The 25,513-nt window shown below is 40.7% G+C and overlaps 1 protein-coding gene and 1 long non-coding RNA gene across 11 annotated transcripts in view; one reads left to right on the top strand and one right to left on the bottom strand.

The window, feature by feature from the left end:
• The window catches only part of dock10 (dedicator of cytokinesis 10), a 45,653-nt gene that overhangs the window by 5,435 nt on the left and 14,705 nt on the right, over positions 1 to 25,513 (top strand). For 6 of the 10 annotated variants that reach the window (XM_015016480.1, XM_015016478.1, XM_015016482.1 and 3 more), the window contains exons 3-41: positions 1,255 to 1,344; positions 2,146 to 2,228; positions 4,503 to 4,575; positions 4,778 to 4,924; positions 5,615 to 5,749; positions 6,073 to 6,262; positions 7,016 to 7,101; positions 8,783 to 8,866; positions 8,996 to 9,154; positions 9,346 to 9,594; positions 9,674 to 9,796; positions 10,087 to 10,169; positions 10,253 to 10,375; positions 10,475 to 10,554; positions 10,628 to 10,815; positions 10,985 to 11,050; positions 11,183 to 11,275; positions 11,383 to 11,506; positions 11,599 to 11,720; positions 11,855 to 11,941; positions 13,247 to 13,339; positions 13,511 to 13,629; positions 13,824 to 13,893; positions 14,722 to 14,835; positions 14,970 to 15,041; positions 15,144 to 15,290; positions 15,956 to 16,039; positions 16,146 to 16,242; positions 16,404 to 16,436; positions 17,001 to 17,179; positions 17,717 to 17,833; positions 18,367 to 18,475; positions 18,598 to 18,719; positions 19,544 to 19,658; positions 20,865 to 20,931; positions 21,340 to 21,387; positions 23,442 to 23,552; positions 23,968 to 24,077; positions 24,157 to 24,272. In XM_015016480.1, coding sequence (XP_014871966.1) covers positions 1,255 to 1,344; positions 2,146 to 2,228; positions 4,503 to 4,575; positions 4,778 to 4,924; positions 5,615 to 5,749; positions 6,073 to 6,262; positions 7,016 to 7,101; positions 8,783 to 8,866; positions 8,996 to 9,154; positions 9,346 to 9,594; positions 9,674 to 9,796; positions 10,087 to 10,169; positions 10,253 to 10,375; positions 10,475 to 10,554; positions 10,628 to 10,815; positions 10,985 to 11,050; positions 11,183 to 11,275; positions 11,383 to 11,506; positions 11,599 to 11,720; positions 11,855 to 11,941; positions 13,247 to 13,339; positions 13,511 to 13,629; positions 13,824 to 13,893; positions 14,722 to 14,835; positions 14,970 to 15,041; positions 15,144 to 15,290; positions 15,956 to 16,039; positions 16,146 to 16,242; positions 16,404 to 16,436; positions 17,001 to 17,179; positions 17,717 to 17,833; positions 18,367 to 18,475; positions 18,598 to 18,719; positions 19,544 to 19,658; positions 20,865 to 20,931; positions 21,340 to 21,387; positions 23,442 to 23,552; positions 23,968 to 24,077; positions 24,157 to 24,272 — 4,308 coding nt within the window. The remainder of the gene's footprint in view (positions 1 to 1,254; positions 1,345 to 2,145; positions 2,229 to 4,502; positions 4,576 to 4,777; positions 4,925 to 5,614; positions 5,750 to 6,072; positions 6,263 to 7,015; positions 7,102 to 8,782; positions 8,867 to 8,995; positions 9,155 to 9,345; positions 9,595 to 9,673; positions 9,797 to 10,086; positions 10,170 to 10,252; positions 10,376 to 10,474; positions 10,555 to 10,627; positions 10,816 to 10,984; positions 11,051 to 11,182; positions 11,276 to 11,382; positions 11,507 to 11,598; positions 11,721 to 11,854; positions 11,942 to 13,246; positions 13,340 to 13,510; positions 13,630 to 13,823; positions 13,894 to 14,721; positions 14,836 to 14,969; positions 15,042 to 15,143; positions 15,291 to 15,955; positions 16,040 to 16,145; positions 16,243 to 16,403; positions 16,437 to 17,000; positions 17,180 to 17,716; positions 17,834 to 18,366; positions 18,476 to 18,597; positions 18,720 to 19,543; positions 19,659 to 20,864; positions 20,932 to 21,339; positions 21,388 to 23,441; positions 23,553 to 23,967; positions 24,078 to 24,156; positions 24,273 to 25,513) is intronic. The other 4 variants (XM_015016486.1, XM_015016477.1, XM_015016483.1 and 1 more) reach the window with 3 other exon arrangements.
• The window catches only part of LOC106935806 (uncharacterized), a 19,582-nt gene continuing 13,386 nt past the window's right edge, over positions 19,318 to 25,513 (bottom strand). Inside the window, exons 2-3 of the long non-coding RNA XR_001421975.1 lie at positions 23,103 to 23,114; positions 19,318 to 19,328 (exon numbers count right to left, since the gene is read on the bottom strand). This is a non-coding gene — a long non-coding RNA (uncharacterized LOC106935806). The remainder of the gene's footprint in view (positions 19,329 to 23,102; positions 23,115 to 25,513) is intronic.

Genomic DNA, 25,513 nt, shown 5'->3' with positions numbered 1-25,513 from the left:
TTCAGGTGGATTTTAAAAAGAGTATCCCACCTAGTCGGTTGTTTTATTAGAGAGTAACACCAGTCTAACAAGCTCCAACCAGCTGGTTGAGTAATTTTGTTGTTTGTTCTGATTGCTAGTTTGGTGTCTGCTAATTAACCAACATGCTGCTCGCATCTTTCCAACTGTACCTTTAAAACATGGCCTGATCGCACTGAAGGTTGGGTGGTGCTTCTTTAGTTTCCAGGTCCCAGTTTTCTTTATGTGTGATTGGAAATATTTACAATCAGCTACAATTAAGCCCAAAGCATATTTAGATTTAAAGTACTTTTTATTATTATTATTATTATTATTATTTTATTTTATTTTACCAACACTCTTCTCCAGTCTACAAGACATGCTAATGCTTAAGAATGGTACAGCCAAAGTTGTAGTTGAATCTGATGGGCAGCAGCTAAAGATTAGGATGATGGCAAGGAGGCCTTCCAATGTCAAGGGCTTGGACCTCATCGCCAGATATTAGTTACAGAAACTGTGAAAACATGCAAAAGCAGTGTCAATACATTCTTCTATCACTGATTTCTATTAAGGATAAAAATAATTATGGATATATATATATATATATTTTTTTAACAAAACGTAAATAAAAGCATACCTAAGCTGTGCTAAGCTAAGCTGTGGCTCTTTTAAAGAAGAGGACACATAAACGTATCGATTTTTACAAAAATCATTTCATTTAAATATTTATGCAGTTAAAACTGAAGAAGTTACACATTCATAAATCTACTCTTGGTCTTATACCCCGTTGTCTTTAATAAAGGAACCTGTGGCATGTTTCTTGTTTTTTATTTAACTTAATTTTATTTTTATTTTATTTTCCTTTTATGTCTTATCAGATTTGGTCAAAATAAGAATTGGCAAGTTAGACCTTTAAGACAAATCTATGCCATAAAAATGAGACTTACTAGTTTTTAGCACCAACAACAATTAAGTCAATCTATGGGGAAAAAATCTGCAGGTCTAACTTTAACTACACCTTCAATCAATGAAGTTCTCTAAACAGGTGGGGGGTTTTAAAGGAACTTATTGTTTCACACTGTGTTGCATTCAAGCCTTTCTGGATGTACGCCACACCACAGCATCTTTTTTTTTTTTCTTTTCAAAGATCCCTTAGTAAATTCTTAAACAATGTTTGAGAATGAACTAACTTAAGCAAATATTTGAGGTATCTCTCAGTTTGGTAACCGTCCGTCATCTACCCATTCATTTTTGCAGGTATCCACGGTGCCTCAAGAGAGACGAACTCTCAACTCAACGGTCCCTGAAGGGGCAGAACTCCAGGCTGAGTGTCTGCTGGTCAGACAAGTAAGATGCTTTTACTGTTTTATGCCTATTGATTTATCGCTTTACTCAGTGTCTGTCTTGAAACTCGATTGTTTTATTTTGGCTTTTTGTCTCCTCGTAGTTGTTCAGCCCTTTGTTTGACGGTGCTTCATTGCTTTTACTGCGTGGGAAAGCTTTTGGCTGAATTCAATGTGGTTTGGGGGGGGGGAAGAAAGATCGGTTGGTGGTCGACTGTCAGTTTAACCTACACTAATTTTACGATTTCCTGACTCAAAAGGGACAGTTCTTTTGTGTTTCTGCGACAAACTAGCGGTGATGTGCATGAAATGGGCTTCAGCTTGGAATAATATCTGAGGTGTCAGATAGGTACAGCTAAAAGGAGCATAGTATTTCTGACCTTATCTTTTTAATCTGTACACTTTCTTATGGTTACATTTGAATCTAGTAACTGTTGGGTTACTAGTTTTTGTATCTTTGGCAACAAATTATTTACTTCGATGTGTATAAATGGATTAAAGGGAAATGTGAAACTTTGTTGACCAAACGAGCAGGATGTGAAACTTCCCTGCAGCATCTGTGACTTCCACTGTACTGCACAAACCATCTGAAAGCAGACATTTAACCAGTCAAGCAATCTCTGGCAAGCTAAAGATATCTCTGGCGACGGAATCTAAATTTAGTTCCTCTGCATGAATTTAAATGCTCTAGATACAGATTTTTTTTTAATATTTCTCTACCTGCTTTATATCCACATTTTCCTCAGACATGGTCTTATTAAAAGACAAAAAAAAGTAAATATTTCATTCTCACCCTCTTTCTCAGGCCTGCAAATATTATAACTCTGAGCTAAATGTGGTCCAGTTCAAGTATGACGACTATGCTGGAGACTATCGCTTGCTGCCAAGGTAGTAACATGTTTTTCCTTGATTATGTAGCATCTATTTGTATATTAATATTAAAAAAATTCATTTTTTGTGAATTATGAAGAGTGAATTAATAAATATTCAAAGATGGAGCTGTATAATTCGAGTAAGCTCAGCTTCCTGCTTAAACGATAAGACTACTGTTTAATCTTTCCGTGTTATGCTGCACCATGCTTTCATGTTTTTGTTTGCACAGATTTTTTGTTTATTACACGTTAAAAGGTTTCTGTCTTTCCAGTTCAGCTGGATTGCATATAAAAACAGGACTCTTATTGCATACCACTCTTCCTTATGTGTGGGTGGTGACATGAACATGGGGAAGGTGAATTTTGTGTCTGCTCAACCATTTCTGTGTCAATTTGACTATTTTGAAACATTATCCTGATGAAAGACCCAATAAGTAGCCATTTTTGGGTTTCCGTCTGGTGTCACCAGATGTCTAAGGGGTTGTGATACGATGTAGCCTCTCAAACAAGGTTCTCGGGGCCTCTGGAAGAGAAACATCGTCACATATCCTACCATCCACGACGGTTAACATCAGGCGCTTTTCTGCATAGTCCTCTGTATCCTTTATCTCATGCCAAATCTCCCTTTTTTGGTTTATATGCTCAAACTTGGCTTCATTTGACCAAATTCCTGTAGTGCTCGGCAAACTGCACTTGTTACATTTCAGATGGGTGGACAGAAAAAGCCTTTTCCCGAGCTACACGCCCAAACAGGCAGTCAGGATGTAGATACCGTCTAGTGTTTGTCATGGCGTCTTGATGACAGGAGATATACTTTCCTCCTTATCCAGCCTGGTTTGATACAGTTTCAGTTGTTTAAATTTAAGCTGTAGACATGGGTAAGTTGGATAAGTAATTATTTTCTTTCAGTGAGTGTCGTCACATATATCTGCCTCACTTGACTTACATTTTTCTCCTCGTCTTTCCATTCAGAAGACTGACTAAGAGAAATGGGACTTTGTGTCATGCCATATTTTTATACCCCGAGAAAACAGAAGTCATGGTTTTCCACTTTGGTCAACATGAAAAGTAAAGCAGCATTTACGTAATATGATTATTATAGTTACTCTACTGGAATCAATAAATCAATGCGGTTGTTTTACTCACTTAGTAAATGTTTTCAGATTCAAGGTGGAATTTTTAACGTTTGATGCTGGAGAAAATGCTCCTACTCTAAAGGAGGAAATATTTCAAAGACACTTCACACCAACAATAATTAATGCGGGGACTGTCTATTTTTGTTTTGTTTTACATTGGCAGCCATCTTGTATTTTCCAAGGACCTTACATTTCTTCTACTACCCCATTCTTCTGATGTCAGTCCTCCTGTTAGACATAAATTGAATAACAGAGTCTCTGCTCTGAATCAGTCTGTCAGTCAGTTAACTTTAGCTTAGCGAGTCCGAGGCAGGCTGACCCAGAACGGCCCTTCGGCCACAGGAATGTCCCTCTTCTGTCCCCTGGGTTGCCACTATATTCTTTCAGCCAGTTCACATGACCTCTGACATGACACCGCGGATGAACCATAAAACAAAACGGAGGCATAAAGACAAGTTAGAGCACAACACTTATAGAGCCGTAGTCCCCAAAGTGCTGTCATTTAAAAACGTAGGACACACAAATTGCAGAGCGTTTGCTGAATTTACATGTAAACATGTTGTTTGCTTCGGGATTTATGGAGCAATCTGAAGTGAAATGTGCTCCAAAAACCCAAATGACAATGAGGAATAATAGCTCGTTGTCACTGCTGTGATTTGAGTGAAGAGGCTGCCGTGTTTTGTTTTCCACCCAGCAGAAAGTCTTCCCATGTCGGTCTGCCAGCCCACAGTCGCCGCATTTCTTCTAAACGTCGTCCAACGAGATGTTTTCCCGGACAGCTTTTACTGCCGTTAGACCTTTCGCTGAGGTCTGACGGCTCCGGGGCCGTCCTCCTCAGACTCCAGCCTTGCAGTCTGCCCACCACAGCACACACACACGCACACACATACACACACACAAAACATTTCATCCCATCGCTCACACACAAAGACGTGTCCTCTTGTACAAATTAGTGGAGCGGGATCCAGTGAGGGCTACTTATTGTTGACTTCTCCCAGAGATCGATGGAGCGGAGGCAGCCACACGCGGTTGTTTGTGCTCCTCCCGATCGAGAGCAATAATCCAACACAACAAATGATTTTTTTTCCCTTCCTTCTGTCAGATCAAAGATGTACTGATTCAACTGCTTGTTTGGTTTTCCATTTCCTTTCAAGAAAACTGTACAAACCGGAGAAGCTGCCATCCCATTCTTTTGAGATTGACTATGAAGATGTGGACAAAGATGAGGTTTGTGATCACCTTTTATTTTTTATTTTGTTGTCGGTAGAGTTAAAACTTTGCACACTGCCTACATCTTTGCTCGTTTTTCATAATTTTTTTTTTTAACTGTGGCTCCCGCGTTTTGTAAAAAGATGCTGGTTTAGTGTCTAGAAGTTGAGTTTCTATCGAAAAGAGATCATTCATTTATGACTGTGTGTTTTTTCTACAGGACACCACATCTCTGTCCTCATCCAAAGGAGGAGGGGGCGGAGGTGGTGGAGGAGGCGGAGGCGGAGGGGGCATTGGTGTGTTTCGGTCGGGCTGGCTTTATAAAGGAAACTTCAACAGCACAGTTAACAACAGCATCACTGTCCGAGTGAGGAGAAACGCATTGTTGTCTTGTTCCGCTTTTGCACGCAGACTTATCGCTACGCTTTTCTTTCTTTGCCCCCCTCCCAAAAAAAATATGCTTTTCTTTGATGTTGACCTTTGGTTTAGCTTAAATCTACACATGCTGAGAAAAGTTTTCCCAAATAATAATAATAATAATAATAATAATGGAATAATTATAAATGTGTGCTTACATTATTATTTAAAATGCACCACTATTGCACATCTGGCTTTAGGTTTATTTTACATTCTGGATTCTTATTTGTTTTCTGTATAAAATATCCATCCATTTCTTTACACCCTTTCCCTTAGTGGGGTCGGGAGGGTTGCTGGTGCCCATCTCCAGCTAACGTTCCGGGCGAGAGGCGGGGTCACCCTGGACAGGTCGCCAGTCTGTCGCAGGGCAACACAGAGACAAACAACCATGCACACACACACTCACACCTAAGGGCAATTTGGAGAGGCCAATTAACCTGACAGTCATGTTTTTGGACTGTGGGAGGAAACCGGAGTACCTGGAGAAAACCCACTGTCCATGCAAACTCCATGCAGAAAGACCGGGGCTCGAACCCAGAACCTTCTTGCTGCAAGGCAACGGCTCTACCAACTGCGCCACTGTATAAAATATAAACTTCTTAATCACTATTTCAAAACATATTTTTTTGTTTTTGTGCAGTCATTTAAGCGGAGATACTTCCAGCTCACTCAGCTCACGGATAACTCCTACATCATGAACTTCTACAAGGATGAAAAGATCTCTAAGGAACCCAAAGGCTGCATCTTCCTGGACTCATGCACGGGTGTTGTACAGGTGGGTCTCACTAAAATCACAACGCAGTGTTTGCAGCACGCACTTTACTGTGCGCTTCATTTTGCAGGCAGCCGTCGTGCTGCACAAGGCCAGCTCACTTACTGCTTGTCTGGTCTCAAGACCACAAAATACCACTGCAGATTTTCAACCAACATGTTAGGTTTCAGATGCAAACAAAAGCCTGGTTAGTTGCCCAGGCTTTACACTTAATCACATGTCACAAAAACACCAGGTTCTCCGATTTTCAAAAGCGGTGAGAAACCTTCGACGGAGGAACCGTGCTCTGAATGAGTAACTAATTGACTTATCTCCGTTCCTCAAAGAACAACCGTCTGAGGAAGCACGCATTCGAGCTGAAGATGAACGAGGTGACGTACTTCGTGCTGGCCGCGGAGAGCGAGCAGGACATGGAGGAGTGGATCAGCACGTTGACTCGCATTTTGCAGATAAGTCCCCCCGACGGGCCGGCCCCGGATCGCAAGAGTCTGGAACTCACCACAGAGAAACAGCAGGGTGAGACCCGATCGTATTCTGGAACGTGAAATTTACCGTTACCGTGAGAAGTTTGTTTCTTTGACTGCATCAATTGTACAAATCCCCCTAGGAGATGTAACACTTTCCCTCCTGGACTTAGCTGAGCTAAGTATTGTCTATCATCATGCTGGTGCTGTAATGGGGAGAATTGTTTTGAAGGGTTTGGAGTTTTTCTTTTTCTCAATTTCAGGAAATCAGACCTGACAGTGACTCCATCTTTAATTTAGTAGTTGTTTCTAAACCTCTTGTACCCGCTGCATCGCAGGCCCACAGCCTCTAACTGAACATAACAGACTGTCAGACTCTTTAAACCAGTGAAAAAGTGAAGGAATGATGTAATGGCTTCAGGCTGCATGGCTCTGTGGTCTGCTGGCATGCCTCTAAATCAGGCTCTGGGTGTGTGGTGACCTATCATTAATGAGCCAGCGTGCCTTTTTGGAAGAATAGCTCCAGGCAACGTGAGAGGCGCATTTCTGCCGAGGCCCGCTTGCGTTATTACCCATAAACGGTTCAAATGGTGTCATATTTTATACCTAACTGCATATGCTTCTGCTGGCTCAGGTAGCGGAGTGCTTAGTTTACTGCAGGACCTGTTTTAGAAAATGTTTTATGGCCTCATATTTACGTAACATGAACCGCCTGCGTAAACATTCCCATCCAGTCGATGACGGCGGTCATCGCTTACGGACAGACTCTGGGGAGTCCTCATTGTGTTTTCCTCTCTCCCTGCAGACGTGTTTGACGTGTCACTGAGTGACAGCTGTTTGCAGGAAAACGAAGAAACCACAGAGAACGGCATCCATCCAGATCTGGCAAAGGTTGGTTCCACTTATGGCTGAATCTTACGAGAAGTCCCATGACTCTGCTGCTCCAGCAAAGACTTCAAACTGTTCAGCTTCGAAGATGCATTTTATCTACTGCTGTTCTTGTTACAGGGTGGATTGCATAGCAGAAAATAAGTCATCTAACACATTGAAAAGATTATACACTGACTTTTAAAAGTTGTATAGAAACTTCTGAACATTCTTTAATGAGTTTTCTTACACCAGCGCTGGTTGTCTCGTCGTCTTCCTTGACATTCTGCGGATGGCATCAAACAATTATTTTGTGATGATCTCCAATCTTCCTTATCATATAGCATTTATGCTCAGAATATTTTAATTTTAAAAATGGGCCTGAAGAGGCAAATTACAGCACATAATGTCTCACAAAAGTAATATGTTTATTTTCTTCCTCCCATGGTAACAAAGAGCACAAATTAAGGGTTTAGGATCCGTTTCCGGGCAATAGATTTATTTAAGCTGTGGAAAACCAGAGTTTAGCGAAAGCATATCTGGTTCAAAGCATATGATTAGAGTGGCCTCTTCTCTGCCTCTTCTGCTCAATATTGACCCAATTTTCAATATGGACCTGTAAGGCCCTGTGAATTACCTCAAACTGTGAGAGGTTTGGTGAATTTACCAAAAATAAGCACTGTATCCCAATTATAATCAGAGCTGACGTGTCTCATAGTTTATTATTAGTAATGGAGATTTGACCGTTGCATGATGGTTGTAAGAAATAAACTCATCGGCTGGTCTTGCATTAGGGAACCTGAAAAGTTTGACTACTTGTTTCGAAGAAAATGAGTGAGCTGCAAATATGTAAGAAACATGTTTTAGGAAGAGTATACTTAACATACAATTGCTCAAAGGAAGCTTTTTTTTTTTTATCCGTATATAAAACCAAATTCTGAAAGTGGGTAAGATCTGCTGTATGTCAAAGCTGAAATATCCAATGTTTCATGACCTCAGACCAAACCTTTGTCTTGGGTTACTGGATGAATTATTGGTACATCAATAGATAAAAAAAGAGAATAACCTACTAAGGATGCGAGACAAATGCACTGAACAGAAATTAGCTCTGTCACCAGCCACGAGGAGTGGAGCTCAAGGCCTCTCTGGTTAGCAACCAGTAGTTTAAGGAATGCGTACTTGCTGCCCAGTAATAAAAAACAGAAGTTTGACTGTGCCAGTCCACGCTTTGTCTAATAACCAGGGACATTTTCTCTGCCACATATAAGAAGACATTGTGGAATTTTAAAGAATTTAGTATAGAAGATAATCACACCAACTGTAGTTGTAATAAAAGATTGTAAGTGTAATTTAAATTATAAAAGCCAAAATCATTGCTACAATTGCAGTTTCATTCACCAACTCAAAATAAATGTCTTCTCAAGGTACTCCACAAGAGAAATGGATGCAAATAATATACAGAAGTAAATAATCAAGGTAATCCAATCTTGCAAACAAGGGTTGCAAGCAGAGTTTCATCATGCCAAGATTTTTATTTATTCTGGATTTAACAAATTAACCAGAAGCAACTGATGAAGAGCTAGAATTGAACAAACGTGACGTGTTCGTTTAATTCTCACCAGGTGTTTTCGCTGCAGCATTTCAGATTTACTAGCAGAGTACTCTCACACACTTTGATGTTTTCCTACTGTCCATCTCTTTACAGTATATTTCAGAGACAGATGAGGGAATTCGTTCTGTCAGAAGAGAAGGCCGATTGAATCTGTTTTCTCTTGATCCCGACACACCTGTAAGATTTTTTTTTTTCTTTTATGTTTTTTTTTTTATCTTCACTTGTTTTACTCGGAGCAGTTTGCGTCTGTGTCTCTCACATCTACCCGTTTTATTTCACAAAGTAAATGTGTTGATCCAACTGCAGGTTTTGAGGAGCCCACGGACCGAGCACTCTTTGTCTGACAGCGCGCCGGTGCGTCCGTTTGAGGAGAAGCTTGGCAGAAGATTCATGATAACTTGCAAATCCCTGAATCTGATGCTGCAAGGCTGCGTCACCGAAAGCGAAACCGGGCCAGTCACAAATGTGAGGACAAGATATGTTGTCCTTTACTTTTCTTTTTCTTTTTTCCAAACGTTATTTCAACAAGAGTGACTAAAAAAGGCATTTGATGGTTATTGGTTATTTTCTCCTGGTTAAGTAAATTAAAAATGCAGCTGTTTGAAAAAAAACAAACTGTAAATGTGCAGACACTGACAGGTTCAAATCTCCTCCAGATCGAGCCCTTCTTCGTGTCGCTGGCTCTGCTGGACGTACGAGAAGGAAGAAAAGTTTCCGCGGACTTCCACGTAGACCTAAATCACGAAGCCGTGCGTCAGATGCTCGGAGGAAGCGCCAACAGGCCGGTGGGTTCCGGTTCGGGGGTGGGAGCGCAGGAAAATGGCCTGTCGTCTCCTGCTGAGAGGAAGCCAGGCGATTGTCACCTCAGCCCGGAGTTGGAGCAATGGCTTTGCTTCCCCAAACAGGTACAAGTTTTTTTCCCGTCACGCCTTTTGCCCCGTAGAATGAGCCTAGAAGTCAGACTGACTTATGGTTTACTTGCAGGCCATTTTCTCAGTTACCAACCCCCACACTGACATCGTCATGGTGGCAAGAGTGGAAAAGGTGCTGATGGGAAACATTGCCGCTGGTACTGAGCCCTACATCAAAAATACAGACTCAAGCAAGGTCAGTTGTTTATTTACACCATTCAGATATTAGATTTTTCTAAGGTTTTTTTCCTTTTCCTTCTCCCATTTTCAGCAGTCCGTGTAGTCTTTGTTTCAGAATGCTAAGCTAATCAGCAGACATTCAATAGGCTACCTTAGGTTTTGCATCTAACAACCTCCCCTGAATTAGTCTGTTAAATATTAGGTTCAATCTAGGGCTGACCACAAAAATGTAAGCTGTTACAACTTACTAAAGTACCCACTCAGCCACTTTTTTTTTCTTTTTTTTTTTTCTTTTAATCTGAACAGACTGTGCAGAAGACTTTGAAAACCAACAAGCAGTTTTGCAGCAAACTGGGAAAGTACCGAATGCCATTCGCCTGGTCCGTCAGGTGAGTAATGGCTCATTGAAAACCATTTCTTCATAGTTGCTATCGGTGAGTTTATGATTTATGTTCCATTTTGTCTTTATTAGGCCGGTGTTTAAAGACAGCCATGGCGGGCTGGACCGCGAGTCCCGTTTCTCGCCTCTCTTCAAGCAAGAGAGCAATAAGATTTCTACTGATGACCTGATAAAGTTGGTTTCTGAATACAGGAGGTGAGATAACTTTAACGCGAAAAGAAAACGACCTGCTTGTCTTCAAGATAAGACGCAGAGTTTATCACCTCTGCTTTTCTTTTCTTTTTTCCTCTGCAGAGCTGAGAAGACCAGCAAACTGCAGACAATCCCCGGGACCCTGGACATAGCGATAGAAAATGCTCCTTTGGAGCATCCCAGTATGTATCCCAGTGCGTCTCCACTCTCCGCTTTCGTCAGGTCTCCGATCTAACCCGAAACCCCGTCTTTCAGATTGCGTGACGTCCTCATACGTCCCGGTGAAGCCTTTTGAAGAGCTGAGCAAACACCAGCCCACCGTTGAGATGGAGGAGTTTGTACAGGACACCACCAAGTTCACCCAACCGCACCGCGTCTACAGAAACCACATCTACGTCTACCCAAAACACCTCAAGTATGACAGCCAGAAGAGTTTTGCCAAGGTGGGTTTTGCTGACCTAAATCTCGACGTAAAGTCTGTAAAAACGGGACGCGAGTTAAATGTTAAATTACTTCCAATAATCCTCCTGGTATGCATATTTCTAATGCCCGTTTTATTGTGCGGTTTTACGTGTGCACTCGTTAGCATTACAATGGTCCTATTGTGTGCAGGCTCGTAACCTTGCAGTCTACGTCGAGTTCCGCAGTTCAGACGAAGAAGTTGCCAAACCATTAAAGGTAGAACATTATCCCTCTTAAAAGAAAATAAATAAAAAAATCCTGTTGGGATTTTTATTGGAATTGTATGTGATTCATTTGTTGCCCAAAATAAGTTTTCTCCAACATGGGGTGGGGGGATTTCTATTTTAGTGCATCTATGGCAAGCCTGGAGGACCAGTCTTCACCACAGCGGCCTGCTCCACCGTCCTACATCACTCCCAGAACCCTGACTTCTACGACGAGGTGAGCTGGAGAAGGAGATGTCGGGAGTCTGGTCTTGAGGGACTAATTGGCTCTTGAAGAGGGGTTGCCGCCTTCCCACCGCCCATCTAACGTTTCCGTCTCCGCAGGTGAAGATTGAACTTCCTATTCAGCTTCATGAAAAGCACCATCTACTTTTCTCATTTTACCACGTCACATGCGACATCAACGCGAAGACGAGCTCGAAAAGGAAAGAGGCCTTAGAGACCCCAGGTGAGAGTGCGCTGAAGTGTGAGTCAGGTTATGGGATAACGTTGGTTCGATCTTGTGCGTTAAAAAATATATATACGCTTCCTGTTTGTCAGTGGGGTATTCTTGGCTGCCTATACTGAAAGAAGGTCGAGTTTCATCTCAGGAGTTCAGCATTCCCGTCTCCTGTAACCTGCCTCCTGGATACCTTGCCATCAAAGAAGCCAGCAACGCCAAAGTAAGAGTAACAGATGAGAAGATTAAACGATTATAACAAAAGATTTTGTAAAGAATTGCACATGAAGGGATTTGAAGTGTAGCACGTTTTTTTTCTAGAGTTCACAACTCGAGCTGTTTTTATTTCCTCTTAAGCAGAATGGAGCCGACGTGAAATGGGTTGATGGAGGAAAAGCGATCTTCAAAGTGTCCACCAATGTCATTTCAACTGTATACACTCAGGTAAGACATTGGCCTGTGCTTTCAGTATCTGCTTATTTTCAAGTTTTACACCATGTTGCGTAAACACACATATTCACACGTTGCAAGACCAATAAGGACATGCAAATGACAAGCGCTGACTTTCTAACGCAGTGTTTCACCAACCCCTTGGCGACATAAACTCTCGAAATGTCTGCTTATTATTGTAATTCCTCTAATTTATTAGCACAGTGATACCACCTTCACACTTTTATACACGTTCCTTTGATATTTATCTACACAATCTAATCTGATCTCCAGACGAATTACAGGCTGCTGTGGGGTTTATTAATGTTTTTTTTTTTTTAAACTTCTCTGCATGAGAGACTCCATGTGCGCCGCTAAGAGGTGTTACTGCAATTGAACTTATCTATGCAAATGTTGCAACACAATAATAACATTACTTAAACTCATTCTATGCCATGCAAATGCTCTGACTGCGCTGATGAAGATTCACTCACTATTTATTTCGAATTGTAACAGATCATACATATTTAACCACTCGGGGGTCAGTGGAAGGTTTTGATCTTTAAACCCTAGAAAGGTGTTCATTAACGTAAAAAAAATCGACAAGCAAAGTTGACGTCATGAGAAAATGAACATATCTTAAATTGAATACCCCTTTTTCATAATACATAAATAATAAATGTAAGAGGGAGCACGATAACTAATTCCCACACTCCTCATATGTGACAAGACTGAAAAATTTACTTCATGTCTTTATATTTAAACCCTGTAAAAAACATTTTTAAATTGATCAAGGTATCTACCAGGATAAGAAAGCATGACCACAGCTTCAGAATCCAGCTTATGTCTGACAAAAGCCATCACAAAATGGCAGTCGTCGTGTCTTGTTACGTAAAATATGTAAAACTCTCATGTGTGCAAATCAATGTAAAGTTAATATAAATGCATATTTCTGTGTATAGGTTTCCGTTCAGTTTTGAAACTGACGCCTGTTGGACGATCGGCAGAAGAATCCCTTTTACGGGTCTAGGTTAGGATAACTTGATCAGCAAAATGTAGAACTAATTTCTAAAAAAAAAAAAAATCTCACATCAGCACATGCTAATAAAAGTTATTTTATGGACAAAACAAACGTACAACAAAACATTTTCTGTTGCTTTTGAAGTTGAACAAATGACCTGATTTACATAATGCTTCGAAACTATATCTGAGGTTTTGCATTCTTTTCTTTTCTTTTCTTTTTTTTTTTTTAAAGGAGCTCTCTAAGTAATGTTTCAGCTGCTTGCTGCTGCTTTTTATGAACCCGTCTCTGTTTGCCAGGACCCCCACCTGAACCGTTTCTTCCAGCAGTGCCAGAAGAGAGAGCTGGACCTCTCTCAGCCTCCTACCTCCAACTTCCTCAACTGCCTGAAGGTCAGAAGAAAGCCAGCAAAAAACTGCTCTTATTTCAAAAAGCTGTAACCGAGACAGAAACCAAGCACATTGGCCTATAACTCCTTCTTGAACACGACTGCAAATCAGAATTTTTTTTTTAAACCTCGCTCATTTATTTTATTTTACTTTTTACTCCTCATACATCTCCAGGGCCTTCTCAGCATGGAGAGAATCCCAGTGATTGTTCGGTTTTTGCCTGTTCTTTTCAACCAGCTGTTCAAGGTTCTGACTCAGAATGACAATGATGAGGTCACTACTGCCACCACCAGGTAAACACTGGCGCTGCAGGGCCATTGTGCATGTTGAAGGCATTGGTGTTGATTTAGTTAAATATATGAAAAGCTTGCCGTAACAATAATAATTCAAACAAATTCTCCTTAGTTCTTGTGTATTTTATAGATAGGCAAATTATTTTTCTTAGATAAAAGAAAATTACCTCTTTGTCGTTACTTTGTTTCTGCAGAGTGTTGGTTCATATTGTTGGCAAGTGTCATGAAGAAAACCTAGATCATTACCTGCAGTCTTACATTAAGGTAAAGTGTAAGAGATGAATGTGTGTGTTGATGTGGCTTTCTGGGAAATTAGAAAAGTTTGTTTTTGTACCCGGGTTGTTTTCAGGAAGATCGCACAATGCTTTTAAAAGCTCTCAATGAAATAAAGAAGAGAAGGAGCCACAGATGTGGAACACCTCAGCCCTCTGAGCGAGAAACACAAAACAGTGTTTTTTTTTGTTTTGTTTTGTTTTTTATTTAGTAAAAAATAAGACAGAAAATTAGACAAAAAGAGATGAAAAAAAAAAACTCTCAAGAGCCACTTCATGTTGGCCACAGAGCAGGAAAACTGCAGAGTCTGAAGAGGCAACAGCAGAGAGGGAGTGCTGGGAGGGACGAGGAGATGACCAATAGAGCTAATGAAACTGAGGTTGCCATAGTAACAGACTGGCATGATGAAGTGGTGTCCAATTTAAACTGCTGAGCGAGTCTGTGAGAGGTTATAATGATTATAACGGTTTTCCTTTTTTTTTTTTTTTTCTTCTAGATTCCCTGCCAATATAAAGTGTATTTAAAAAAAGGATTTCATTGCCTTTTTAAATATTTAAATTTTGATTCATTCTTTGTGAAAGACGATCATGTTGTATCTAAAATGTTCCATTATGACACCGCTTTCTAGGTAAAAGAAAAACTAGAAAGCGATCCTATCCTAAATGTTTGTGAACAACAAAATAATCTTTATTAAACTGTCTAAAATCCAATTACTACCACTTGAGTTTGTTGTTGTTTTTTATTTTTTGCAAGCCTCTGCTGCCCTTCTGGAAGTACACCTGTAACCTGAGTTTTTAATCTTGATTTTTTTTTTTTCAGTATGTGTTTAAATCAGAGGATCATGGCTTTCGGACGGTTCATGAAGAGTTGGCTAAAGGGATGACCTTTGACCTGAAGAGCAATGAGCAGGCAGCAGTCAGGAATGTCCTCAAGGTTTGTCTCCACTCACTAAGCGAGATATATTTGTATTAATTTAAAAAAAAAAATCATTCCTCGCTTGTTGTTTACGCTAATATTTTGCAAATATTCCGACTTACGTTAAATATTTGGCATTTCCATGCTTTCAGTTCTCCTGGTTCTTCTTTGACCTCATTGTCAAGTCCATGGCTCATCATTTGGTCGACTCTGACAAACTAAAGGTAAATTGTCACCGCCATCAAAAAAAAAAAAAAAAAATTTGCCAATTAGTTAATCACGAGAGTTCATGTTCAGGTTCATCTGATCATTTCCTGTGTCCACAGCTTCCGAGGCCCCAGCGTTTCCCCTCGTCCTACCTGAGCCGCGTGGAGACGCTGGTGGAGACGGTATCCGAACACATTTTTTGGAAGTATAAAGATCTGGCGGAGGAAACCCGCAGCGCCAACTCAGCTGTGGCGTCTTTTGCCAAGGTGAGCACAAACCGTGGGGGAAATTGCTGCTGCTATGAATACTTTACAGCTTCATGGTTTTGAAGCAGTTAGCGTACCTCACTAGAAGTGCAATGTAAAGTTTTAACCTGTGGATGCCGATTTAAGCAGATTTCCTATTTCATTTTAACATAAGGAGCTATACGAACAAAGCTACAAGTGCTTTTCTCTATCTGTTTTGTTATAGCGGTCAATCATTATTTCTTTAAGAAAGGAGGAATTACATGGCACACGCTAGTTACTGTGAAACTGAAACTATAATGTTATTGTCTCCATCTGAATTCTCTAGAAAACTTAGCTCCTTAAGATTTTTCCAAGGCTGCCAACATTTTCTGAATCCAGCATGTTGAAACAAACATGGCTGATGATTGTTTCTAAGTAACAGCGGCCCCCCCCCCCCACCACTAAGAGTCTTGATGGCAGTACGACCTGGTTCTGCCTACTGTTAGAGAAAAATCACATTTTTGAGCTTGTGACCGGCTTGTCAGTAATCATTGCCAATGAAGCTGAAAAGGGTCTGATTCCGGTCACCAGTCGAGCTTGGTGCACCTCTGTTCCTTACATATCGAATTCCCTCAACGTGACACATGTTATCTTCAACCTTTAACTGAGTTTTTGATGCGTCTGTGTCTGTGTGTGTTTTGCAGCGCTGCTTTACACTGATGGACAGAGGCTTCACGTTTAAGCTGATAAGCAACTACATAAATATGATCACTGCTACAGACAGCAAGGTAACAGAAAAACATCTTGTAGGCACAAATATTAAAAGCTATATTAATAACTGGGAACGACTGTAAGTGAAGACGTTTTCTTATTTTTCCCCTGTGTGGTCGGCAGGTTCTCTGCGAGCTAAAGTTTGAGTTCCTCAGGGAGGTGTGCAACCATGAGCACTATATTCCTCTCAGTCTGCCTCTCCCTTCTGCTCGCATCTCTGGTAAGATTCCCTGCAGCTCCCAGCCGCTTCTCGTTTATGTGGCTGAAGCCATTCACCGAGTAGATCTCATTTTCATTAATTTTTTTTAATCTCCATTAACATTAAGTCCATCTGTCCTTCTCTTTGTGCCGTTTTTCTGTCGTTTTATGTGACCATGTCAGATCATGCATCCCCAGAGCTTCAGAGCACTCATGGTAAATATTTCCATTCAGTCATTTTTACCTTGTTCTCTGTCCTGTTTGTCTCCCCATCTCTTTTTGTTCAGTGGATATAAAGCACACAATATATATTTTCACTAGAAATAGTTGCACAGATCAGACATACGTACATTATGTACTGGAGGTGCTTGTTTCAAAAGGTTTATGTTATGCACATTCTTTATGTGGAAATTTGTCTGTTGCTTTTTTTTTCTATTCTAATGTTTAATAGCAGAACTTGCACATGATCTTATTTACATAAAATTTCTGTCTGATCATCTCTGAAAAATAAGTCAGAGTAAACACTGAAGCAGTCACTTTTCTCAGTAGTTTTTGTCATTTTCTTTTCCAAAAGTATTTATTTGGTTAATTACTTGTTAATAATGATCAGAAGCAATGCTGCTGTTACTTGGATACAGTTTTGGGCCGCTCTGCTTTCCTCTAACTAATGTGAGCAGCAGACTTTGTAATGCAAAGAAGTTCTCAAACTGACTGAGGCTAATCAAACATCGTCACAAGCTTTTTTGAAACGCTAATTTTCTAATTTCTATCTCGATTTAGTTTCAGTGCCTGAGTACAACCTGACTGGAGAGTTCTGCAGGAAGCACTTCCTCACCGGGCTGCTGCTCCGAGAGCTGGGATTGGCTCTCCAGGACGAGCAGGACCTGAGGCACCTAGCCTTGGCCACGCTGAAGACCTTGATGGCCAAGCACTCTTTGGATTCACGCTACGCCACCAAGGTAGACGCGCTTTGCTTTGAAGAAAACTCAAAAGGCATAAAAATGACTCATGAGCACACAGCAGAAATCGTTACGACTCATCCGGAGATGAACACACACACCCACACAAACACACACACACACGCAGACGTGATTCTTCATGGCAGCTGCAACCAACGGTCGGGATTTCTTAATGAATGCTGGGAAGTTTCTAGATCAGATTAAGTCTGTAATCTGCCCTCGGATAAGCAGTGCCAACCACAACAAACGGTCTGGACCCTGACCGAGTCTCCTGAGGTCTGAGTCAAAACCCGATGTGTCACAAGGAGGGTAGGATGTGGAAAATGGGAAGGTTGTCATTTGAAAGTAATTTGCAGGGTTTTTTTTTTCCATTTCCTTTAAAAAGCCTAAAATATTAAACATTTTGCTAGCCATTCAGGTCATGTTAATATGAGAAAACGGGCTGTTTTTCTAAACCTAAAATTGATTGTCTAATAATCTTCATGTGTTGATTCTTTTTCGCCGGGTGATTTTTTATTTTTTATTTTTTTCTTCCAGGAGAAGCAGGCGAGAATCGCATCCCTCTACCTGCCTCTGTATGGACTGATTTTAGACAACATGCCTCGATTCTTCCTCAGGGACCTCTTCCCCATCTACTTCACTTCAAGCGACCAAGTAAGTCAGAGAGATCAACGACGTTTCTGAGTTCCTGCACACCTAGCTTGCACCGTTTATAAAAGTTTAGTTTATAAAAGAAAGGAGAGTAGAAGCTCTTCTTTAGGACAGATATGCAGTATTGATTCCCTAGACGATTTTTTTTTTTTTTCACCGTTGTACAAGTGGGGATTTTCTCTGCATTTGCTTCAGTATGCCTATCAAATGAATGATTAATGACCAGCTTCCACTTCTTTGAAGGTTCTTGTCAAATGTCAATAACCTTCACATATATCTTCTATACATGAGCCCAAGGTTTGGAAATCCTTTAGTTTAGCACATAATTGTTTAGCTTTTTTGTTCTTTTTTTTTTCCTGGTTTATATGTCATACGCAACGTTCTTTTCAAAAACAGGTTCTAGTTCTTCGAGATCTGAACAAAACAAGACTTATTTAAAATTATTTGTGTTGATAATTAATTTTAGGTTTAGAAACACTGTGGACGACAAGCGTTTGATCTTTTTCTCTTTGCTTCTCTGCCTGCCCGCCTTGCAGGGCTCTCGAGATGACGTAAGCGTTAGCGGGGGAGTGGCGGGAGGGGTGACTCGCCACGGAAACTCTGTGGACGCCTCCTTTTCCAAAGAAGTGCTCAATTCAATTACAGGTACGCCAGTGCAGTATGCGCCTGTCTGCGTTGCGAGCCTACCTTCTGTAAAACATATACGAATCGAGACAATGACGCCGATTCCCTCCCATCCTCTTCCTGCTCCTCCTACCCTGCACCAGCTTTTTCATCCTTGGCGGTTGCTACGGGTAACCAGGCTGACTCCCGAGGTTCTCTGATCAGCGTGGACTCCAACCCTAGCAACAGTGACAGAAACAGTGAAAAGATGGATGGATGTGAGAAGGTGAGAGAGGGAACATGTGAGAGAGCCATTGTGATTTCCTTTTTGTTATGAAAAGCAGATTTTTCTTTTCTCAGATGGTGCAAAAACAAATCGTTTAAGTTATGTTTGTATTTGCATTTTTCTGTCCTCAGTCTTCCAGAATAAATGCTAAAAATACTTATTTACTTAAAGAGAAATATAGAAAAAAAATAGATGTTTTGAGCCTGATATGAAAAGAAATACTGATATTTGTTCATGTTACTGGACAGTGCACCTACAGAAGTCCGAATACTTTGTTTTGTTCAACTATTATTGTATTTTGTTTTTGTTGAGCAGATAAACATGGAAAATATCACAGGGAAGTTGTTTTTGCATTTTTAATAATTTAAAAAACAGATGTATTTTTGTGGTCCACCACTGCTTTGAACTTTGAACTGCATGCTGTAGATTATCTGGTAAAGGTAGTTTCCTTAACTTTGATCTAAGTTTTATGTAACTAACGCAAGTGATAAATAATGAATACATTAAGCTGTTTTTTATAGACTCATCACGGTGTGTGATCTAGGATTGGAAGCATTTAGTGAATAGTACTTCTTTGTTTTTATTTTTCAGTATTTTACCTCCTGGTCCCTAATAAGAACCAGACAGAAAATAGTCTGATTCCGATCTCTGGATAATTGATTGGTGCGTTTTATTTAAAAAAAATAAAATAAAAAAAATACAATTTCTGTCTTTTCTGTTACTTAAAAAGCAATCGAAGGGGAGATGAAAAGGTCCATTATCACATTCCTTACAGATTATTTTTGACTAACTTTTTCCTTCTTCTCTTGGTGTCTTTGTCTTAGTTTGCTCGTCCACAGTCTCTAATTGGTTATGGTTCTCGCTGTGACAAGCTGGACCAGGCAGAGACCAGAAGTCTCCTCATGTGCTTTCTTCACATCATGAAGACGATATCTGAAGGCAAGAAATGTGTTTTTATTATTATTATTATTATTATTATTATTATATAACTAGGGCAGGACGGCTCAGTTAATGACTATGATGAATTGTGGTGGAAATCTTGAGATTTAAAATTTGCGTTTCAACTAGACCTACTTTGACCCCTTACTTTTTCCAAATTTTAATCCATTGGCACTGGTTTGTTGTATATCCCAAGTCATGGGATAAGCACAGATCAAGCATCACATTATAACCACTGACGGGTGAAGTCGATACCACCTATTATCTCTACATCCTGACATCTGTTTGTGGGTGGAATATATTAGGTAAATAAACATTGTTTACCCCGACTTGATGGGTTTCAAGGAGGAGGAAAAGGCAAGCGTAAGGATTTGAGCAAATTTAACAAGAAACACATTGTGACTGCTTAAAGACCCAAGAGAGCATCACTAACAAAAGTGGTCCAAGGAAGGAAGAATGTTGAACTGGAAACACTCTTCCAGTTGTGGCCAACCAGGATTCTTTGAAGCATGCAGAACACACACTGCATTGGCATTCAGCTATCTATAGACATGCATAGCCACAGACCAGTCAGGGTCTGGATATGTGATTACCAAAACAGGATTAGAAATCAACGGAGAAAGGTGTCCTGGTCTGATAAATGATGTTTTCTTTCGTGCTACATGGAAGACCCGACTGCCTGTACTGTACTTTGTGTACCTGTGGAGTCTCTGGGACCAAAACGCTCCTCAGTCAAAGTGAAAGTTACTCTGACACACACGTACCACCTATGTAAGCTTTGTTGCCAGCCTGGTCCTGCCTTTTATGATTGTCACTCTCTGATAACTGTGGCCTTTTTTCAGCAGAAAAATGCTGGTTTGATGAACGTAGAAAAAAAAAACAATCAAGGTGTTAACCTCCAAATTAGCCAGATCTCTGAACGTTTTCGTTACCGGACATGGAGTCACGGTGTGTCACGGTGACGGTGCATCATCTCAAATCTGTTAAAGTTGCAATACTTCCACAACATTTGGCTGTGTTTTCATTTTTGTTTTGAAATGTAGCATTGGTAAAATAATTTGACATTTTTTCCCCAAAAAGCTTTGTGAGCGTTGACTCCTGAGCTGCATGAATAACTGAGTTATAGCATTGGTTTTACAAACAATGCTCAGCTAATCAGAAATGTTTGTGACTTGATCCTTTTTTTTTTTCCCCCACTGTTTCCAGATGTGCTGGTATCCTACTGGCACCGGGCCATACACCAGGAGATCTCAGACTTCTTTAACATCCTGGAGTAAGACCTTTTAATTTCTTTTTTGTTGTTGTTGTTGAAAGAGCAGTACCACAGGTCATATTCGGCTGATTATAAAAGTAGCCTGCAGGCAATTCGAAAGAAATCTGAGACAACCAAGGGTGGGGAAAAGGCAAATGAGAAGAAAAGGGCACATGGCCAGAAGGGAACAGATGAAAATAATGACATAGCAAGAGAAGGAAAACAGATTGTGATTTTAGTCCAAGATCCCACTCCACAGAGGAGTGCATTAAATTAACTTTCTATGCTTCCTGTTTGTGTCAGCATCTATGCTAGTTCGCATCCTGCACAATTTTCTCTGAGATACTTTCTTTTTTTCGTTTAACCTTTGAATCACAAGACATTTCCAAATAGGTGTTTTTTTTTTGTGTGTTTTTTTTTGTTCCTCAGGCTTTGTCTTCAGCACTTCAGGTTTCTGGGGAAGCGCCACATCGCCAGGTATGTCCATGTCTCTCTTTGCTTTCTTCTCAATTGATGTGTTGTTCACATGCTATCTTCACAAAGCTACTGATGTGGGGGGAAGAAAAAAAAAAAACTATTACCTGCTGCAGCTGAGAGTTTCCACGCCCTCGACCACCTGATACATAATTCATATCATCACGGTTGCACACATGCATAAATGCAGCCTCGATCAGACGTGTTGGAGCACGCGCGCGCGCAAATAAATTAATCGGGCACGGTCGGGCAGAAATACTAATATGTGCTTTGCATGCGTGTGCATGCTCGCAGATGAGCTCCGCGAGAAGAAGATGGATAAGGAGGGAATAAGATGGAAAGAAGGGAGGGGGGGAGGTGAAACTCCTGGATCGTGCTGCGAGGAAAGAATCACTGCTGGATTTTGCGCTGTAGGAGTTGGAAAGCTCAGGATGGGGGTTGAGATGTGAGTGTCTGCTCTTGTTGGAGCAGAGCCACTGGCACTGCAAGACCCTTCCATCTTTTGGTTCCTTGCAGCTAATTAAATTAACCGTCTTTTTCCTTTCAGCAGGAGGACTCAGACGTGTAAGCCCTCCAAAAAAAAAAAAAAAAAAAAAAAAAGACTGAATGAACACACTGATTTTCTGTATGCGGAGGCTTTAACTGAATATGGATAGCTGGGAGGCTGATAAAGGGTTTCAGTCGTGGCTAAGCTAGCTTCTTAACATCGGTCTGTAATACCAGGCCACGGGGGGATTCACCGCCGTACGCCTGTGCGTGTATCAGTGTCTGCCTTTCTAAGCGCCTGGCTGAGTCAGTGTGGGTACCGGTTGTAGGTCAGGAGGGGTGAAGTGCATTAGCAGTGTGTAGCCAGCCTGCAAGCCAGACAACAATATAGGCTTCAAGTCTTGGCACATTGTATTAAGTCGTCCACAGGGGGGAGCTGTGTCCAGGTTTGACATTAAAGCCTTCCATAATTCTCATCCAGCAGTTGTAAGAGATGCAGCAACAAGAATTTTGTAGCCAAACTCTAAACCTCCTATTTTTGTAAAGCTTTGACCTACAGATGGATTTTTTTTTCTTAAGTTAAGCCTCATACACACCATGTTGACACTGAAAACTACCTCCAGTATCCCCCTACCCGCCTAATGTTCATATTTTGGAAAATAATTGTTTAAGTTATGCTTTCCTAAACAGTTTAGCTAACTCCCAATCTGCATTATCACGACCCTACGCTGACCCTTGTACATAGCCACGGGTCACCTTTGTTGTCTACACTATCTGACACATTAATAAAGTATGTCACTGTTAAGCATTGTACTGTCAGCTGCATCGTATTGCATGTCTCCCCCCAGCTTTGTGCACGGTGACCATCCATGTTGCTGCACATGTATGATGTATTGCATCAATCAAGCACTTTTTCTCACTGATGGTGCATGGAATCCTCTGTTCTGTGAATCCATCTGCAACATTTCCATATCGTTTTTTTTTTTTTTTCTTACAAAGGCAGCAAGTGTTTACCTAGACAAACCTACGCTGAGGTCAGGTATCTCAGCATGATCAAATCCATACGTTTTAATTCTGACGCTGATATTTGTATTACATTAATGCAAACTCTAACCTTTTGTTCATCACTTCAGCTCTGGTAGGATTATACTAATGGCAAACTAAAACAATTGATTTTCCATCTGGCTGACCTTCCACTCTGTACGAGCTGAATTTCTTTTTTTCCCCCCAACTCCAGCTGCTCTCTCATCCTACACCAAGGTCGATTTTTGCAGCTCTTGAATGCTTTTTATGCATTTCGTTTTGCTTTGCTGGGGAAAAAAGAACACACACACACACATTGTGAGCCAGCTGCTATACCTATGTAAGGCCACAAAAGAGCTAAAACCTCCCCGATGTGCATCTCGTTTACATAAAGGTCTTCGATTGATTATACAAGCATGCAACGACGGCCATTAGCTTGCCACTCACAGTTAGGATCACTGACTGATAAATGATGGGCATAAAAAAAACATTCATTGCTTTAACTACAGTAACTAACGTCAGCTGTGATGTGGTTGGCTTGTGAACAGGAAGCTAGCAGCGGCAGTAAAGCTGGCCCAGGCAACCCAGGCCAATGGCACCCTGAAGGGCTCTAGCAACCCCTCCCAGTCCTCTCAACACTCGAGCCTCTTCCCGCAATGGTAATCATCCTCCACCTCAGCCATGATGATGATGATGATGATCATGACGACGATGAGTTAAGATGAAGATGCTGAGACTTTGGTTACTCAAAGTGCTCTTGAACTTAATGATGTCTGGTTGGCTTTAATAACAAGAAACCCTATAAAATGCAACTATGGATAAAATTTACAAGTAGATAAAATTTTTAATTTTTTTTTTTTTTTTTTGCTTTATGTATATTCACTTTTTTATATCACTGTGTTTCCATGCCACATATTGTAGCTGTGTTTTGAGCATGCCCCTCCTCATAGCTACTGACCGTCATGTGTTGTTACTATTTATTATGTCGCATAAAAGTGTCTTATTCTCTGTAGGTTAATACCTGCAGCTACAGTTGTTTAATTTCTAAACCGCGCTCTTCGCTGTCGTCCCCAGGATGGCCTCTGGAGGGGAAGGCCACCGGCACGCTCGCTCCCAGACCATGCCCATCATCAGGGGCAAGAACGCCCTGATGAACCCAAAGCTGCTGCAGATGATGGAAACGGGTAAAACGCAAGACTGAGAGGATTGTAACGCTGTTTTAGGTGGATTGGCATTACATCCCGCGCTCGATTCCGTTTGCAGACGGGAGCATCCAGGATGGCGACACGCTGAGTCCCACAGACATCGAGGCCAACTTGTCCACAGAGGTGGCTCTCACCGTGCTGGATGTACTAGAGCTCTTTGTTCACCATCATAAGGTCTGTGTCACGCTGCACAGCCAAAGCTACAGCCTGTGTATTTATCAGTTTTCTTATGTAAAGAATCAAATGGCATTCTGTAACAAAATAGAAAAAAAAAAAGTTGAATTGTGGTAACAAACGCTTAAACTATTTAGTGTAAATACATGCTGGCGTTGAATCCAGGAGGGATTGTGGTGTAAATTATGGATTCAGCAGCTTATTACTGCTTATTACTGATCTTTTACTGCCACCTGGTGGCAAGACAAAGCAGTTTTGCACTTTCTGCACTTTTGTGCTTGAAAGGTCATGTGTCGCGTGGCTTTTTTGTCTTCACATACTTCATTAGTTGTCGGTGCAAGATTAGATCAGAATAGAAAGGATAAAACCAAGGAAGAAGTCCAAGTTTAAGAATTGGAGGACCGGACGAAAAAGCAATACAATTATCTTGAAACATTCTTGATATTAATTATTATTCTTCCACCTTGGAAGATGAGCTAAATAATATATGTTAATTCAGAGCTATAATTCACAGCTAAAATATTGAAAACAAGACAATAGTGGACTAATCAGAAGCAATGTCAATTATCGCTCCAGCCAGGAAACAAAAGTAATATTCAAATAAGAATCCTCATTTGAGCAGAAGTTATGACACGATGCAGTTTTTAAAGGATGATTTCATTTGTTATGGCCGATTATATCACAAACCAACCTGGTTGTGCCCTCCCTCCCCCCTCCGTAGAAAATGTTGCTATCATGCAACAACTGGCTCAGTTGTGGAATGTTCTCCCAGATTTATATGAAGAATTTCTTTATTCAGTCCCACTGAAGGGTATTTGAGCATGAACAGCTTGTTTAAGCTCATGCTTTAGCACCTCAATCGGATTAAAGACTGGGCTCTGTCTAGATCACTGCAACCCCTTTTTTTTTTTTTTTTTTTTTTTTTTTAGCTATTCAGACGTTGACTAGAGAAATAAAGCCAAAGAAATGTGGTTCAATACAGATTATTCATGATTCCGTAAAATGACGATTATGTATATTTAATTTTGAAAATTTAATTTTTTTTTTTTGCTCGTTATTAATTCGGTTTATTTTTCTTCCATCTTCCAAAGTTGCACTCTCTTTCTTTCTTTTTTATTTTCCCCCACAAATCCATCATGTGTTGCTGTTATTTCAAACATTTTGTGTCATATTGGATTTCCCCTGTCCTCCCCCCACCCCACCCATACCCGACATTAAAATTCACTTACAAAATACTATTA

Source organism: Poecilia latipinna, unplaced genomic scaffold (assembly GCF_001443285.1).
Source record: "Poecilia latipinna isolate Pla-1442-1.1 unplaced genomic scaffold, P_latipinna-1.0 Scaffold2026, whole genome shotgun sequence".
NCBI classification, from domain to species: domain Eukaryota; kingdom Metazoa; phylum Chordata; class Actinopteri; order Cyprinodontiformes; family Poeciliidae; genus Poecilia; species Poecilia latipinna.
This window is presented reverse-complemented; position numbering and strand designations above follow the sequence as displayed.